At 41.4% G+C, this 19,119-nt stretch overlaps 1 protein-coding gene across 1 annotated transcript; it reads right to left on the bottom strand.

The window, feature by feature from the left end:
• Positions 1-3,807: 3,807 nt before the first annotated feature.
• Positions 3,808-18,023, bottom strand: rundc3ab (RUN domain containing 3Ab). The gene is made up of 11 exons (XM_063481261.1): positions 17,642-18,023; positions 10,471-10,586; positions 10,134-10,261; positions 9,921-10,006; positions 9,747-9,836; positions 9,569-9,649; positions 9,293-9,458; positions 8,892-9,049; positions 6,487-6,606; positions 5,037-5,137; positions 3,808-4,952 (listed from the first exon to the last, which is right to left on the bottom strand). The coding sequence occupies exons 1-11, from the start codon at positions 17,734-17,736 to the stop codon at positions 4,810-4,812; spliced, it is 1,284 nt and encodes a 427-aa protein (XP_063337331.1). The 5' UTR covers positions 17,737-18,023; the 3' UTR covers positions 3,808-4,809.
• Between the last annotated feature and the right edge of the window lie 1,096 nt (positions 18,024-19,119).

Raw genomic sequence — 19,119 nt, forward strand, 5'->3', positions numbered from 1 at the left:
GTTGTCTCCTGAGAGGGGTGCAAGCAGGAGTGAGGAGACGAGGGACGTGGTCTGACTGGTCTGACTGGGGGAGGGGTATGGCTTTATATGAATGCTTGATATTTGAGTAAACATGATCAAATGTATTTTCTGCCCTAATCAGGCAGTACACATGTAAATGAATCCAAGAAGTACTGAGTTGAGGTTTGTCTGATGCCATCAGGGTGAAGCTGCTGTCTGTTTCGCAGGAATTCCTGCTAAACCCTGGGATCAGGTGGAATGCAGACAGCAGCAACAATCACCACCGTTCGCTCTACTGGAAGAAAAAATGGCCGGTATTTAGCTGAGAGAAACTGTAGGTCAGGAGAGCTGAGGCTGTCTAAGATCATGCTGTTATTTGATCGGTCATTATGCACATACATTGTTTCTGTTCCCTGCAGCTCTGATTTTCATGTTATTTTGACATACCGGTATTTGTGTTCTCCTCCACTGGTTTGCTTCATTGCAGTACAACAATAAAATAATATTGCTGTAACATCCTTGATTTCCTTAATTTATCATACGTAAACATCATAAACCTCATGCGAATTTGCTAGTTTCTTTCTTACAGCAGCACTTCTGTGGGGTCTACGCTGCATTAGCCTTTACCAATAATGTTATTTGACAAGAAAAGCAAGACTTGGCTAATTAAAGAAAACTTTCAAGAGATTGTTTTTAAATACACACAGTGTAAAAAAAGAAATGCACCAACACCAATGGATGAATAAACGTAGGAGAAATATAAACAAATTCCAACAGTGTGACATGGTTTGCAGAGCTCTCTCTGGTATAAAGTCCATGTTATCTACACTAAATGAGCTAGAACATGCAAACTCCCCCCGGAGCGGTCATCTAAATATTTCATCATCAGCTTCATACATTTGTTTATTTGTAGACTAATTTCCCCTTCATGCAATCCTGAGGCCCAGCTGGGTGTGTGTGCACCATCTGGGTGGACTGTGAAGTGGTTATGGGTGGTGTGCGTGCGTATATGAGACAGTGTGCATTGTGGAAGATAAATATCCTGACTGTGTAAAAAGGGAGTGCCGATGGTGGGACAGAAGAAGAGGGCTGAGATAACAAAATGCCACTTTTAGAAGCCAGAGCAGTGTAAGACTCACCATCCGGCGCCCTCTGCAAAAGCTAACTGTCCTGAAACATGCGCGTCTTACACGGGACCCTGTCCCCGTGCTTAGATAACACATTTGCTTGCCGGGACACCAGAATGGGACTAAGAGGGCTTTATCACAGAAAGATGAAGCGTTAAACCATGTGTTTACAGCGTGCTCATCTGTCTAGTATAAATTGCAGCCAGCAATTAATGTCACTCTCACAAAACCACCAAAGACAAAGACAAATAACTAAACACAGCTTAGCACCACCCCACAGGCATCCATTCATTTACAGCCTGGGAGTTAATTGGACAGTATGTCGACCTGGAATGCATCTTCCACGTAATGCTTTTCCAACATTTACCAAAGGACTTCCAGCTCCTGTTTGCTCAGCTCTGTGTATTTGTCTGTGTTAATGAATAAATGAGCCTAACCTCTGACCTCATGTGAGCTATCTCAAACTCATTTAAAGAGAGGCGATGTCATGCTTCACAAAGTTAGGTCTCAAGGGGAAGACACGAGAACAAAGCATGACCCAGGCCAAAGGGGGATGAGGGTGATGGTAGGGAGGCTTCTTGGACCTATAGTAAAATAATCAGCTGTGATATCAGCTTATCATATGGAGGGAGTGTGAAAAAGAAAGTACACCAATTTTTCAAATTTTAAATCAAAACAAGCCCAAATCATCACCCTTCCACCCCTGTGTTTAACAGTTGGTATAAGGTGTTTGTCCTGATATGCTGTGTTTGGTTTTCACTAAACGTGCCAGTGTGCATTATGGCCAAACATCTCCACTTTGGTCTCATCTGTTAAAAGGAAATTGTTCTAGAGGCCTTGTGGTTTGTTCAACTCTGCAAACCAGGAGAAAATGACTATTCTCTGTCCTTTATAGAAAAAAGAAGCTTTCTCCCGGAAACCCTTCCAAACAAGCCATATTTGTTTAGTCCTTTTCTAATTTTACTGTCATGAACTTTAACATTTCTCATGCAAACTGAGGACAGTAGAGTGTATGTAGCTCTGTGGTTTTTTGCAGTTTCTCTGACCAAGAGGTGAATTTGTCGGCACGTCCACAGCCTGAAAGCTCGTGACCAGCAAACTGCAGTAGAGGTGCTCACACTTGCTGCTGATGAGTTAGTGAAGTGCAATTAATTAGCAGCCACCTACCCTCTTAATTCCTGTGGAAAGCAGGTAACTCATGAGGGTGTATTCAGTTTTTCACATTGCTTTTGCATTTCTGTTGTTTACCTGTATGTGACAGTTGGTATTGAAGGAAAACAGTGGAGCTGCCTTAATTAGAAGTTTTGTGCATATATACAAGCAACTACAGGGAGTTACAGGTGTGTTTTGTGAGTCGGGATCAGGTGTGCAGGTGGAGGAACACTAACCTGTGCACCTTTGGAAGTGAAGGTGCCAAGGGCGTAGATTGATTTACCAGAGCAGCAGTGATCCACTAGCTGTTCCAGCCATGGGGTATTGTTTTGATTTGTTGGGGGTTTATTCATGTGTGTGGTCCATCCTTAAGTAAGCCTGTATGGGTAATGGTTGCTTCCTTTGGGATGGACTGGGCATTTTTTGTTCTTTTTCTCTTTTTTGTCTGTCCATTTATTGAATATATGCTTGCTTCCCCGTTACAAATCCTACTGATTTTATTCAGCCTGGTCTCTGTTTTTGATGGGCTACAATAAAACTAATTAGGTGTGGAACTCATTAATGGTGTCTGATCACTTAGTGTGCTTTTGATTGGTTGCAGTGAAATGGTTATTGGTCTGTTGTTGAGATTGGGGAGTGACTGACTGTGAAATAAAGATTTGTTTTCCTTAATTTTCATTGAAAAAAGTTTTTTGTCATTGCTAGTAACCTGCTGTGGGTTTAACATGAGGTTGTATATACCCAATTTTAAGACCTGCTAAGGACCAGACTCTTTTTTTATGACCTGATATGTACTTTCTTTTTCCCCATTTGTGTCTGAGTATTAAAACAACCCATCCATCCATCTTCTTCCGCTTTATCCGGGGCCGGGTCACAGGGGCAGCAGCCTAAGCAGAGAAGCCCAGACCTCCCTCTCCCCAGCCACCTCCTCCAGCTTATCCAGGGGAACACCAAGGTGCTCCCAGGCCAGCTGAGAGATATAATCTCTCCAGCGTGTCCTGGGTCTGCCCCGGGGTCTCCTCCCGATTAAAACAACCCATTATGCCAAAATCATCATGTCACTGGATAGGTGTAGTCTAAATGTGGTCAGATCACGGAGAATATGTGCAGGAAAGTCTAGGTAACACGATATCATGATGTCCAAATTTTATCAGAGATCAGATTTGTCAACCTTATGTTGCTACAAAATATTTGGGAGAACTCAGAAGCTAAAAGAACAATTCATGCAAAAGTACTTAGTAATTATTTAAATATCAGGGGCTAATGTACAACAGTGTGGTAGATAATCCCAGTACGTTGATTAATGTCTGTACAAAATGCTATGACAGTCCATCTAATAGATTGTAGGATTCTTCACTCGACATTTAAAAATCTGACCTGCTGGTGGCGCAACAGAAAGGATCCCTGAGGATTACCTGTAGTCCTTAGAGGAACTATTCTCATAGGATAGGAACTGAGTGATTTCAGCCTGGATTGAAGCAGTAGATAGGCTGATGGTATATCCATTAAATACATAAGCACATTTAATGTTTCAAAAAAAGGCAGTTTTATTGCAGTTTTAAACGTTTCCCAACTCTCAAAAACGCCGCATTAAAAAGCAATTTACACATGTGTGACTGACACAGGTGAGTAGGTCATGGACGTAACTCTAACAGAAAAGGAAAGCTCACAGAAAGAAAAAAATGGCATACGCATGTTGCACATTCACTATTTCTCTCCTGCTCAAACTATTCTATCAAGCTAGGTTTGTAGAAAAAGACAAGGACAACACTCATTCTGCATAGTCACAATAAACTCTGCGTTTGTATGCAACAGATTTCTGTTTTATTTTTTAAATGTTCACACTGTGGCATCTCCACAATCCTCTGTAGCCTGTGTGTCTAACCTAGCGTATGATTGAATAAGGTCTAAACTGTCATTGATTTTAATATCATAAAGTAGCTTCTGTTATTTATTTTTTTAAATAATCTTCATCATAAACCATCTGACTCGCCACATTAAAAGCTTCTGTTCTAAAATCTTTTCATGCTCCTGTAACAGTATATAATAGGGCTGTTTCTCCATAAGGTTATAGCAGCTCACCCATCCTGTGAGTGTTATTCAACAGGCAGAGTAAGATAGGCTGACAGATCGATAAGACGCAGACAAAAGGACAGCGACACACAGAACGATCCTACAGCGAGCTTCGATGAAGGTGACCGGTTCAGATGGGTGACTGTAAGTGAAGGAGGGTCAGACCTAAACCGGCTGCTTTACAGTGCAGGAGGCTTAATGATGTCACGACAATGAAAGGCAATGACACTGTAGGAGGCCATGAGGCAGTGCGGCAGCTTGCTCCTGCATCTTTGCTGCACAGGCCCAGAGAGCGTGCAGGCTGCTCTTCCACAACAGGTGTAAGCTGAGAGAGTGCTGGGTTTTAAAAGTAAAGGGACTCAAGTCTGTCAAGCATCTGTCTGCCCACCGTGAACAGTCATTTTATTTTCACGCCGCAGCGTCTTAATGTTTCTTGGCAGTGTTTCTTTGGTGCCCCCTAGCTGGGAGAGAGGGCAGGACTGTTCTCTGTGCTGATGTTGACCAGGCACTCGCTGGACTTCAGGCTAGTCAGAGATTTGCAGCTTGGGAAGGACGCCAAGGACCCACACAGGCCCATCATGGAGGGGGTGTAGTCCTTTTCTGGGAGGGTGGGACAAACATAGAACGGGAGGGTCAGTTTAACTGTACACACATGTTTAATCGCTTGTGTGTTTGAGCTGTCACCTGTGCACCAGGCCCTCCCATTCTGTTTCTCATGAGTCCTCTGAGAGTCAGAATCCAGGCTGACCTCCACTGACAGCAGCTCTGTGCTCGGAAAGCTCCTCCTGAAAGAGAAAACAAGGCAAATGTTTATATATGGCTCAAATGTAGGTGCAAATTTTGAATTAAAAAATTAAAATGTTTTCTATACAGGTTTACATGGACATAACTACGCCATCTGATTTTTGCTTGTGATTTACACAAACTGCTAAGTGCTGTCTGATCTTTGATGGAATAATATTATACACCCACCAGCCACTTCATTAGGTGCACCTGTTCAACTGCTAATCAACACAATTATTTTATAAACCAGTCAAATGGCAGCAAGTGAGTGCAATTAAGCATGTACACATGATCAAAACAATGTGCTGAAGTTCAAACTGAGAACAAGAATGAGGAAGAAAGGTGATTTAAATTACTTTGATTCTGTTCATCTGGACGTAGCGTTTTCAGTGGGAGAAACGTTTCGTCACTCATCCAAGTGACTTCTTCAGTCTCAGCTGACTGCAGGTTTCCCCAGTCTTATAAACAGCACATTTGCATAATGACTAAAACCAGCCCACTATGGTAACAATGGACTGGGAGGTCAAACTTTGAACGTAGCACACCTGATGCCAGAGTATTTCATAAACTGCTGATCTGCTGGGATTTTCCCACACAACTGATGATATATACCACAAAATAGTGCATTTTCTGTAAATTTAGTGAATAGTTTATATAATCTGTCCATCAAAAGTACTATTTCTTTTTCACATTTAAATCAAATAATTAAAAATGAAATAAATATGGGCCTTACGCAGTGTTATCCAATAGCGATACTAACTAGATGACCTCACAGTAACGCAAGAGCTTCCCTGAGGCCACCGGGTATCACTCCTGTTCCTGTATGGAAACCAGCCTGTCTGCAAACATCTACTGCAGAGTGTCCAGTCTCGGAGGAAGCGCACCGTTAAGTGCATACAGGAATGTTGTTCGGCTCGTCCACATATCTGTTGTTGCAGCTACAGAAGTAGCTGCCTGTTTAGGAATGAGCTTCTCGATTTGTTTTGGTTAGTCCTTCTGTGTTGTCATGGTGACTATTGCAAACCGTCAATAAAACAAATAAACGATAGCCTATAACATGGAACGATAGACGTTTGAATATCGTCCTCTGATGTATTTCCTCATCTGTAGAGTTTAAGGAGAATGGTCTGAAAAAGAGAACAACATGTCTAACCTTGAAGCAGATGGACTTTTCGATTCCATGCTGTGAAGAACTGAAGCAGTTCTGAAGACAAAAGGGAGTCCCAGCCAGTACTAGCAAGGTGTAACTTAAAAATGCGACTGGCTGGTGTATATTATTGTTATTACAGAGTTTGTGTATATTGTCAAATTGCAACAACGAGACAAAGTAACCATGCTGCCTGTAGCAAACCTGCGAAACAGCTTCACGTCCTCTTGGCTGTCGAACAGCTCGAGTGTTGGCCACTGGTTGACGAGTGGGATTGAGAGGTTTTTCGCCAAGTGGTTGGAGTCACACGGAATCAAGCTTGTCCTGAGACATGTGAGGGTAAAGCATAAGTCCCAACAACAGAACCACTGAAAAGCACACACAGTCCACGGTACTCTGCAGTGAAGAGTGCTCATCAGTTAAGCTGGCATTGTGTTAAAGCTATTTGCTTAACCCTCTACAGCATAGCGTTGCCTTGAGGCAACAAACCACATTTTCATGCCTTACACTGGTCCTTCAAAAAAAACCAACTTTTTTTTTTCAAATAATGCTACCAGACACATCTCTTTCCAAAAAAATGATGAGTTGAAGGTGGTGTGACTTTCATTTTGGGGGGGGAGGACCCCTTTCTGCAAGTTGCACTACATGAGAGACATCTCGATTAGGAGGCAAGATAAAGATCACTATTTTACATGTTTATAGTGAAATAAACTTATTTAAAAAAATACTTGTATGTGCATGAATATGTTAAGAAGCATATTTGATTGTTTGTTCTACTTTTTTAAATTTATTTATACAGTAAAACTGTTAATTTTCATTCGTTGCCTCAAGGCAACACTGCGCAGTTAGCCCAATTTTTTTCAGGCAATATAATGCATTTGCATATGTATGTAGAGATGTGTTTGTGTGCATTTATATGATCATAGTCAATGTTTTTTTACTTTACAATCTACTCATAATTACAGGACATGGATGTAAATACCTTTTATGGAAGGAAACCAAGGGAATGTGCACTTTCTGTCCTCAGAAAGTGAGGACAGTGAGCTTTCAGGGAGTGACATTGAAGTAGAGGAGTGGATCCCTGAATGAGGTTTGGGGAATACTTAGGAGCTCAGGGGTCAGGGGTCAGTTAGTAAAGTAACTTTGTCTGTGTGTGTTAGTGCCCACATAGCAAGCAGGTCTGGCCAGGATCTGGTATCAAGTCGACACTGCTGGCTGACTTCTGGCATGATAAGACGTATGTCATCCAGATGTGGGCCAGGCCTGGCATAGATGGCACTGTCTATGTGATGGCATGCCATATCTGGCTTGATTGTGGCTTGGTTTATGTGGCCCAGGCCTACAGAAAACAGGTCCGGCCCAGACCTGGCATCAAGCTGGCACTTCTGACTGACTGATGTTTTGGCAGAATGTATGTCAACCAGATGTGTGCCAGGTCTGTCAATGACCCCACTGTTTATGCGATGGCATGCCATATCTCAGGTGGTAGAGCAGGTTACAAACTGATCGGAAGGCTAGTGGTTCGATCCCTGGCCCCTCCAGTCTGCATGTCAAGAGTGTGAGTGTGTATGAATGTAGTTAGGAAGCACTCAGTTTGGCGAAAGTGGGTGAATGTGGCATGTTATATAGAGCACTTTGAGTGATCTGGGAGAGTAGAAAAGCATTATATAAGAATCAGTCTGTTCACTGTCTGAACAGAGTTTCGGCATGTTACTTTTGCACTGTTTTGCATGTTCTGGCACATGTTGTTATTACATGGCTTGATTAAGGTACACATTAGGCTGACATCTGGGGCCAGAACTGAAACTGTTCTGGGCCAGCACAGGGCCAGCAGTGTGCCTATAACTGGCCTTGTGCTGGCCCATGTGTGGGCCACCTCTGGCAAACCAGGTCTAGGCCACTAAAGGGCCGTCATTCTTTGCGGTATGTGGGCCATGTGTAAGCACATTGTGTGGGCCAGATCCGGGCCATACCAATTTTGCTGTGTGGGTGTGTGGTCGTGTATTACTTATTGTTGTAGGGACACAAATGTTTTTACACACTCACATTGTGAGGTCTCGCCTACTTTATGGGGACAAATTGCAAGGTAAATCATTCAATTTTAGGGTGAAGGCTTGAGTCAGGGTTAGGGTAAGGTTCAGGCAGGGAATAGTGATGGGTAGAGTCAGGATAAGTCTCCAGGAAATGAATGTAAGTTAATGTAATGTCCCCAAAAGTGATGGAAACACAACGTGTGTGTGTGGGTGTCTGTGTGTGTGTGTGTGCACGCGCGTGCATGGGGTTAGGGTCAAATGTTTGATATTTTGGTGTTTTATTGTTCTGTGAAATGTTTACATTGTTTTTTGTTGTGTATTTATTTGTTCATCCTTGTACTAATACAACTTATTATAGAATAACTTGGCATTTTACTACCCTTGTCGCACAGTGTTACCTTGAAGCAACAAACCAATATCTGTTTGGGGGGGGGCAGGGTGTCAAATTTTTTGATTGATATATTATTAGGGACCCTAAAGCTCCCCCAAAATAGGTAGAAATATTTTTTTCCCCCAAAATTGAAAAGTCATGCAGTAGAGGGTTAAACATCCTAACCATCTATCTATTTCACTCACAGTTGCTCCTGAAGCTCCAAGACAATGGCCTCCAGTTCCCTTTTCTCCTGTTGGCTCTGGGTCTGCAGCTCCTCCAGCCGGGCCTTTAGCCTCTTGTTCTCTATCTCTGTGTTCTTCAGCTGCGACTCACGCAGACGCACAAGCTCCTCCAGGTAACCCTGACAACACACATTCAGACTGAGCGAAAATTTAAAAAACACATCCACCCTCGGATACTCATATTAGACATCAACCATCTGTGAACGGTCATAGTATTGTAGAAATGATTCCGCAGTATAATCTTTGTTATTAACTGACAGATTAATAGAGTCATGAAACGATGAACGCGTTTATCTGCATTTATTAACCTTAGATTTAGATCAAACAACAGCGATAGAAACACATCATGTTTGTCCGCCCACCTTTTGTGCATTGACAATCTTGAACCTCTGCTCCATCTTGCGACACTTTGTGCTCCAGCTCTCCTCGTCTGTGACCAGGGGGATGTAAGGATGTTCAGGGACGCTGTCGTCACTCGCGCTGCTGTCAACACTCTGCCGATCATCGTCATCGCTCAGGTAATCATAGCTGTGACACAAGCAGTCAGTATCAGTATCTTATTGACTTTGAATGGGGTGTGTGAAGTGGGGTTTCTGTAACTTTCAAAGTGTCTCCGAAATACGTTAAGGTTGGTGTACCTTTGTGTAAATTTCAAGTATGGAGTATAGTCAATCACTGCAGGAGATTTCCCATCCAGGGCCTCCCCTTTTAAACAGAAGCTGAGGGAGACAAACCATTCAGAAATTAGAAACTTTATACATGCATAAAGGATTTTAAAAGTATCAGTCTGATACCTAAAAAGTCAGGACGCCCCACCTAAAGTCTATAGCTCCAAGACCTATTAGCATCCCTGTTAGCACTGTAGCTTCTTCTCTTAACATGATGGCTCCCTCTGCATAGAACCTCCTAAAGCACAATGACAAGTGCAGTTAGGTGGGAGCATGTTTGTACGAGGATTGAGTGATTTTTATTATATAGAGAGGTGCTGACTTGGTTGTCCTGCTGTCCCTCAGAGCAGTGGCAATGTATTCAGATAGCCTCTTCTCCATCAGAGCTACTCTCATCCAGGCTCGGCCCTGAAAGGAACACCAAAGCTAAAGAAATTAGTTTGGAGAGTCACAAAAATGACTTCTAAATTAGTCCCAATGAAACTACATATTCTTATTTATTTGTAATTTTTTTGTCATCGTATGCTGGTCTTGCCTTGGCTCGTGAGGTGCTGATGTTTTCCATGCTCTCAATGCTGCTAATGCAGCTGTTGGGGACTTTAGCACACGCCAGGCGGATGTAGTCCCAGTAACTCCTCTGACCATCGAACCAGCTACTAGAGCCTGACACAACAAGCATGTGAAGTGCATTAGTTTTAGTAAGCACTGAAAAACACATTGTTGCACTACACATATATTACTGCGAATAATAAAACAACATGGTTCTGCTTGCCGAAGCTGCTAAACAGGACAGAAAAGTTTCAGTAAACACTGTAAGAGCCTTGATTCAACAGGACGTTAAGCCCCGGTATGTTATCTCCTCAGTTTAGTACCTTTGAAACGGTGGCTGAGGATGTGTTCAAGGATGGCGGCGAAATTGACGAACTCTTCTGATGAATCATCGATGGGCTCGGCCGTGTATTTCTCCAGCAGGGTCTTAACTGAAAACCTGTGTGTGGTGGAGAGGAGCGAGGAGAGCACTTATTCAAGCACTTATTCGAGCACTTATTCGAGCACTTCATGTGCTTTCCAGCACATGAAGTCATAGTGGGAAAAGATTAGTCAGGAAAAACGTTGATGGGTTACCGCTGTCTTTGTTTCAGTTTACAGTAGGCAGAACATGTCGTACATCAAACTATTGCTAAACGTTTGTGAATCACATTTGATAAACCACACAAGTCTGTTTAAGGATGCAGTCACGAAAGAACACAATGTTCTGCCACTGTTATACATTTAGTTAACTCTTAGGTTTAACCCTAAAAAACAGACTGAACATTTTTTAATGAGTACAATTAGAATGACTATTCATTTTCTTACATGATTTCTAATATCATAAAAACACAAATTACAGGGATATGCACAGATTTAAAGAATGTACATTAGCAGATTATGTATAGTATTGTGCTCTACGTTTATTTTTCTGTGTTAAAATATTAGTGATGGCTGTTCCAGATGACACGGGATCGATCCTTGGATCAGTGTAGAGAAAACAGGAGATGATAAGACTGTGGAATCGCTCTATCTTCTGCCAAATTGCTTGCTTAATTTGGCAAAATATAGAGTAAATAGTAAGCACTGAAAAATCACACAATTCTCCCCAGACTACAGAGCTCTGTGCTGTTTTTATAGGAAGCTGAACTCTTGTCTCTGTATGATAACAATTTAATATGTAAGAAAGTTGCTTTCTATATTTGAAGAAAAATATATATGTTGTTATGTGAATTTTTGGGTCCGGTGTCATAAATGTGATGTACTTGTGTGATCAGTGAATGGTAAAATGGGAACAATGGGAACATTTTAAGACTCTGATCTCGGTGTCAGACTGACCTTACTGAACAAAATACTCCACGTTGTCCTATTCTGTCAACACGTAATCTTTCAGATATACCACATGTTAATGTAAAAGTTCGGTTTTGTACACAAGGGTCTAAATGTATTCTGTGACCATGGCAGATAAGAGAGATAACTTGTCTCCATAAATATCCTAGGTTTCCTTGTTCAAAATTCATGCTGTAATCTGTACTGTACAATTAACAAAGGTCAATGAAATTCATAAAAGCAACCTAAAAATATCCGGGTGGTGTTAGCTTGTTAGGGCAGGGCATAAAGTAATTATGTATGATACAGTTTAATAATAGTTTATTTTTACAGCACTTATCAAAACTAGAGTTACAGAGTACTTCCCAGAAACACAGAATAACAGAACAAACAAGGAGGAGATTATACAAAACAATGAACATATCAGTGGACACTGTACTGGTCCGTAGTGGTGAAAAGAGAGCTGAGCGTAAAAAAGAAGCTCTTGATTTACTGGTCGACTTACGTCCCCACCCTCACCTGGTCATGACCTCTGGGTAGTGACCGAAAGAATGAGATCACAGATAAAAGTTGTGGAAATGAGCTTTCACTGAAGGGTGGTTGCCCTCTTCCTTAGAGATAGGGTGAGAAGTTTAGTCATCCGGGAGGGGTAAAGCTGCTCCTCTTCCACATTAAAAGGAGCCAGTGTAGGTGTAGGCATCTGACAAGGATGCTTCCTGGGTGCCTCCAAGGTGAGGTGTTCTGGGCATGTCCCACCAGGAGGAGACCCTGGGGTAGACCCAGGATATGCTAGAGAGATTACATCTCTTGACTGGCCTGGGAACGCCTTGGTGTTCTCCTGGACAAGCTAGAGGAGGTGGCCGGAAAGAGGGAGGTCCAGGCTTCTCTGCTTAGTTTGCTGCCCCTGCGACCCGGCCCCGGATAAGTGGAAGAAAATGGATAGATCGATGGATGGAATTTACATATCAATTAAAACACAAGACTTAAATGTAACATCAAAATAAAATAAGGTGAATCTTAAAAGAAGACACTGATGAGGTGAGCTGAATTTTCTCAGGCAGGTCATTCCACAATCGAGGAGCCCCAACAGCAAACATTCAAACACTCAATCGATTCAAACACTCAATTGTGTCTTTACATGTGAGGTGGGAACTGTTAATGGGTTTCAGACCAAGGATCTCAGCTCAGCACTGGTTGGTAGAAGAACTGCAGTTTGAGTGTATATTTTGATGCCGGGCAATGAAGGACTTTAAATGTAATAAGTAAAATCTTAAAATCAATTACTAGAGAAATGCACAGCCAGTGTAGAGTCATTAACACTGGGGTAAGATGTGTTCAGTTTTCAAGGTTCTGGTAACAATCTGGCAGCTGATTTTGCATAGTCTGAAGTCTATTTCATGCTTTCTGATTGATATCTGTTAAAAGACCATTACAGCAAAGAGGAAATAAAAGCATGAAAAACAAAATAGTCTGAGTGTCACTAAAATATTATATATTTTATAAAATATTATAGTATCAGGACTGCGTCATCAATCAATCAATCAAGCATTACTAATCTGATTGCCCGGAATTATAATCAGGGTTAGAGCTCAGAGGGTTAAACTATTTGAAATTGTACAAGCGTATCTCTATCCCATTTAAGTGTGGATGTAATTATGTGATCTCTGACAATGTACCTTCCATTTCCTGAGTCTCATTTCTACACTTCACTCTGATGTCATCCTTTTACTGTGAGGATTATGTTCATCGAGCACTTTCAGGAAACTCCAACAACTTCCTTTGTACTAGATAATTTGAGCTGATGACATAAGTCTCCCATAATACATTCCTGACTTCCAGGATCTTCCTGTGAAAATCCTTTAACTTTTGTGTGTGTTAAAGATTTGGAACAAATAAAATTAGTTCAGAGAGACATAACTCAATAATGATAATAATCATAACTCAACTGGCAAGATTTTATCCATAATTTCATAAATATCCTACTTGCATGTAAATTTTGGCTGTAAATCTTGATAACTGTGGTGATGGATAGGGAAAACTTTTAGCTGAGTCACTGGTCACTTATCCGCGTCATCTAGTCTCCATGGCATGCAACTACTTTAATCCACTTTACCCTATTATCCTGTTTTAATTTTGATTCTTGTACATTGAGCCTGTTTCTTATTTCATTAAACTGTAAAAAGAAAGACTTTGGCGAAAATAGAGGGTTATTAAAACTCAAGGGAACAAGATATTGGAGATATTAGCTAGCTGCTTTTTGTTGCTAATGCTAATTAGCATTAACAATATTAACGTCAACTAGCATTAGCATAACAGTAGCTGTGTCCCAATTCCTAGGCCACATGGTCATCATGGTCTACGTGGGCTGGGTCCTTCGAAGTCCGAGAAGGCTGGAACTGCAAGGCTGTGAAATGGGACGGTCTAGCCTTCAGATTTGCGTCACCAGCTGTCTCGGTGGAGTTGAATAAACTCAGCTGTCTGCTCCTTGCTCCCTCAAAAATAACAGGACATTGGAGTAAACTCTCGACCATCTCACGTTTCTGTTTAATCAGTTTTCTGTTTGACGTTCATTCAGCTGCATGAAAAGTATAACTTTAATCTCAGCCAAACCGATTTAATAAGGAACAAGTAAAACACTGAAAAAAGCCAAACAATAGTATTTTTACATTATCTAAGTGACTTATATGTTTAACCTGAGTAGCGAAAGACCACGCGGGGTCTGAAAATGTGGCGGGAGTTTGGTGTTCTCGACGGCTCTAGTGGGTAACTGACATCTGTGAAAACGTCAGAGCCCTTTTGCAAATATGTGATGTCTTGATAAACCGAGCAGATATTTGAAGTTTACACAGCTACATTCTTGCCTGAAAATATCTTAAAAGTTTATTTTGTGACCCAGAAAGAGTAATATTAAAACCAACCCGCCATTGTTGGAAACTGGAATTGGCTGGGCTGCGCTATGAATTCTGGGATAGGTTGGGCCACGAAGGATACACCTGACCCATCCTTGATATCCAGGAAAATGAAGGACGCATTTGGGGGCCTCATTTGGAGCAGCCTTTGAATTGGGACAGCCCTCATCGCCTGGCTGTGATGTAATCGGCCTTCAAATGCGGCCTCTGAAGGATGCGGCCTAGGAACTGGGACACAGCTAGTGACATAACAAGCTAATGCTTTGTAGCTGTAACGTTTACAGTTCAACGTTTCAATAATGTGGTGTAGCCTTCTAAACCTAATAACTGGTTGTTCCACACTTGGTAGCAAAAACTGCAAACTGTCACAGCTAGCGGGGAAAGCCGTGTTGACCTAAATGCTGGCAGCTGAGATGCAGGTGAGTTTTATTGAGAAGGTGGTGACAAACCTGAAACCTTAACTGGAGACCCGGGGAGATACACAGACAATCCAGCAACGCACACGAGAAAACATGGGGCTTAAATACACACAGGGCAATCAGGGAATGGGAGACAGGAGGGAGACATGGCTGGGATTAATTGGACATAACAAGACAAGGGGAAGCGAAACTAGAAACACTGACAAGAGACATGGACCTTCACAATAAAACAGGAAACACACCGATAAATCTCTAAACAGGCAAACTTAACAGACTGGGAGACAGAACACAGGAACTTGAAACGTGGAACTGGAGAGCACAGAGGACACACAACACTAGGGATAATCACAGACAACCCAAGATAAACAAAACCACAGAATATTAATACATTTAAACATAAACAAGGAGTCCACAGACTCCGGACCATGACACAAACAGCATAAGTTTGTGATATCGGGAAATGAGTATTTCACATCGCTGTGGACGGATTTCCAGCATCAAAGGTCTGTTTAAGGTCATGCCAAAGCATCTCAAATTTAAGTCTGGATTATTTTAAGCCACTCCAAAACCTCCTTTTTTTTCTTCTTTTTTTGTTTTGTTTTGTTTTTGAGCCATTCAGACATTCTCCTTCAAGATTTTCTGGTAAAAAGCAGAATTCATGGTTCCATTAATTACAGCAAGTCGTCCAAGTCCTGAAGCAGCAAAGCAGCCCCAGACCATCACGCTACCACCACCATGCTTAGCTCTTGTTACGATGTACTCTTTTCATGAAATGCTATGTTAGTTTTACAGCAGATGTAACAGGACCCAAACCTTCCAAAAAGTTAAACTTTTATCTCACAGAATATTTCCACAGAAGTCTTGGGGATCATCAAGATGTTTTGTGAGACGGGCCTTAGTTTTGGTCAACTCTCCCATGGATGCCATGTCTGCCCTGTCGCTCTTTTATTGTTGAATTATAAACTCTGACCTAAACTGGAGCAAGTGAGACCTGAAGTTCTTTAGCTGTTGTTCTGGGTTCTTTTGTGACCTGACATTGACTTTGTTTCTGATCTGTTCATGAGTTTCTTTAGATTGTGGCAAGATGTTTTGCTTTTTGAGGTCTTTTGGCCTGCTTCCATTTGTCAGATAGGTTTATGTTTATATTTAGGTTATTTCTTGATTCACCATGTCATGCAGTAATCAGACCTGGCAATGGTGAGCGAAACTGAACTCAGCTTTCCAAAAAATGTGGATAATCACAGTAAATGCATGATTTAACCAGGTTCACAATTACACTTTCACATAGGGCTAAGCTATGTCCTGAAAACTGACAGCATTTTTTCCTTTAATAAAAGGAAATCATCATTCAGAATTTCAATTTGTATTTTTTAAGTTATCTTTGTCTAATATGCAAAAAATAAGAAATCAGGAAGTAGTGAAATATTTTTCCCAGTAATGTGCATTTGTGGGTGTATATTTTCAGCAATATACACCCACAAATGATATAAAAGTTCACAGGCAAAGAATTTTCCGTTTATTTTAAGCACCATTATTTCTTCAGCAGTGACCACTAAATGTTTTCCTGGACACTAAATAATTCAGCGGGACTATTTTCTACAAGAACACCTGTAAATGCTATTTGTCCAGTGGCGGTAAGATATGCAGTGAGCTGTGAGAAGGAAATTAACCATCTCCTGTAAACAGAGAGAAAATATTATGGCTAAATACTGGTCATGTTTTGCAGAGTCACCATCTTTATGTTTTACTGGCCACGTTCACATCTATAAACAATGCTTATCTTATCACAAGCCACTGAGGCAAGTGATTTCACTCCCCATTGTTCCAAAGGCAACAATGCCTCATTCAGCTGCTTCAACTGGATAATAAATGGCTGACTATCCTCAAAACGAGCACAATCCCTGCATTTCCTGTGTATTACAAACAGCAGGGCGGGGACCTGACCTAGATCCACCTGTCATTGGCTCACAGAGGTCCTGCTTACTTTTTTTTTTTTTTTTAAGCATTTTTACTGACTTTAATGCTCTCAATTTACATATAAGAAGCTACAATATGCAGTGGAGCTGAAGTGAGCTAACACTCCTATGTCCACCTTGGCAACTGACCCCTTTTAGATTATATAAAATATTTTAAGCATTGGGAAAATCCAAATTTAAGTCACAGCAGCTTTAAATGTGCTGTGGGCTATGGATGTCTATCTGCGTTGAAGCTGATGCATGACTGAGCTGAATGATAACACAACTACTGCTGGATGAAGTGGAAGCATGCCTGCTGACTTACAGGCTAAATGCTCTGTCCCTTTACATAACCATAATCGTTAGAGATCATTATGTGCCTGCACTGTCAGGTCAGTGTTTGTGTGTTTAAGCCTACTGAAGAACAAATCTCTATCCAAAATCACAAAATCCAAGCAGGACTTTATGTAAAGATCTTATACTGCCATCCTGCCTTAAGTCCCTAGGGTGCCAGCTAGTCCTTGCTCCAGGAAGGGTGTCGTCATAGCGACCACACCATCAGCACTGGGATAAAAATTGCACTGACAAAGATAAAAGTCACACAGAGAGGCCACTGTCTGTGTGATCTCTGATTGTATTTAAATATATATGTGTGATACAAGGTCGTAGGTCACAGAGGCACACGATCAGTACACAGGCTGGAGAAGCTAACCTAAATGTGCACGTGAAAATAAGGACATTTATTATCTATGGCAAGGATGGAAACATCTCCACCAATCTGCTGCCGTAAAACAGACCAGCTACAAACCACATGACCACTTAGATGCACTTAATGCAGCATTGAGGGCATTAAAAATGTCCATTACCATATACAACATAAGGCGTGTTGGATAATGCGCTCACCTGCAGACCGTGAGGAGGTTTTTCCTCTCCACCGCCAGGTTCCGAGTCGATGCTTTTTTCGAGACATCTCCCATGGCCATCGCTGCCTGCTCCATCCAGGAGGAGGCAGCCCTGGAAGCAAACGACCCCTCCCTGTGGGCCACCGGCCCTCCTCATTCACTTGTGGATGCCGGAGAGGATGCTGGCGGCCCGCGTCAAAGCCGCTGACAGACAGCGGCGGCACTTTGTGAGACGACGGAGGAAACGGCTCGACACATTAGACACACCAGAGCGCGTGGAGCGTGGGCTTTGTTTTTATGTTTACTTCTGTGACCTGCTCACGGGACTGAATTGTGTCTGCTCGAGCCCCCTCTTTCTGTCTCCGCCCACTTTTCTGACTTCATCATGCCGTCATTGGATCGTATCGTGTCGTGCGGACCGAATTACGTCACCGGCTCCAGCAACACGCACGGTTTCTTTGCGAGCTTAATATGCTATATAAAGACTAACCACCACTAACCAGGGATTATTTATTTATTTGTTTGTTTGGTTTTGTGCTTACAAATTTATATTTTACAAAAAAACCCTAAAATAGATATTTAATATTTATATTTGCAATATGTATTTATTGTTCAAAAACCTCATCATTTTATCTCTTTAAGATAGCAAACGCTCTATTATCTCAATTTTGGAATTTTCATTTGCTATAGTGATTGAAATGCACATTTTTGTTATTATTAATAATATTATAATTATTTGTTAAGACTGTGTATGGAAAGTAATACAATCATTAAATTTATTTATTTTTATTTTGAACATATAACACATTTTGAACATATAACACATTGAAGGTTTATTTCGTTTTTTCTGTATGTTTAATTCATGCATCAATAATAAATGATAATTTTTTATATTATTATAAATAGATATAGAATAAGAGATGTGCTAGGACCTTTTATATATTGCATTATTTAAAGATTCTGTTGGATGTATTTGAGACTGAAATTTCTTTCTTTTCTTGTTTAATAACTGTTCCTGGTAAAAGCTTTGTAGCACAATAAACCTGATATCATCACCACCACTGCAGTCACCATGCTGGCTCACTTCCTCCTCTCGTAATTTCCAATCAACATCCTCCCGTCATTTCCCTGCTCTTGCTATTCGAGGAAAGTGCTCTTGTTTTCAGCTGATTTAGTGTCAGCACAGCAGTGGTGCAGACACGCTGGCCCCAAACCTTTTCTGCTCGAATGAAACGACAGCTGGTAGCAACCACAGGTTGGTGGGTGGGGGTTGGGAGGTTTTGGTCCTGGACTAAGACACAGATCTGTGTCTGCTCCACATGTCTGACAACACAAAATGTGTGATAAGTTCATTTAAAATTCATTAGTTATGAATAAAACCATAAGCATAGCCTAAATGAATGATCCAGCATGTATATAATGATTCTAAAAATGCCGTTCTACATCATGAGAAAATTTTCTCTTACTCTGAATATATTT

The sequence above is a fragment of the Pelmatolapia mariae genome, linkage group LG8 (assembly GCF_036321145.2).
Source record: "Pelmatolapia mariae isolate MD_Pm_ZW linkage group LG8, Pm_UMD_F_2, whole genome shotgun sequence".
NCBI classification, from domain to species: Eukaryota; Metazoa; Chordata; class Actinopteri; order Cichliformes; family Cichlidae; genus Pelmatolapia; species Pelmatolapia mariae.

Excerpts from the sequence above, each read along its gene's own strand:
- rundc3ab (XM_063481261.1), bottom strand. The coding sequence starts at position 17,736 with ATGGAGCAGGCAGCGATGGCCATGGGAGATGTCTCGAAAAAAGCATCG. Across the intron at positions 9,050-9,292 it reads AGATTGTCAATGCACAAAAG|GGTTACCTGGAGGAGCTTGT; the intron begins GTGGGCGGACAA and ends GTGTGTTGTCAG. Across the intron at positions 6,607-8,891 it reads TTGGAGCTTCAGGAGCAACT|GACAAGCTTGATTCCGTGTG; the intron begins GTGAGTGAAATA and ends CACATGTCTCAG.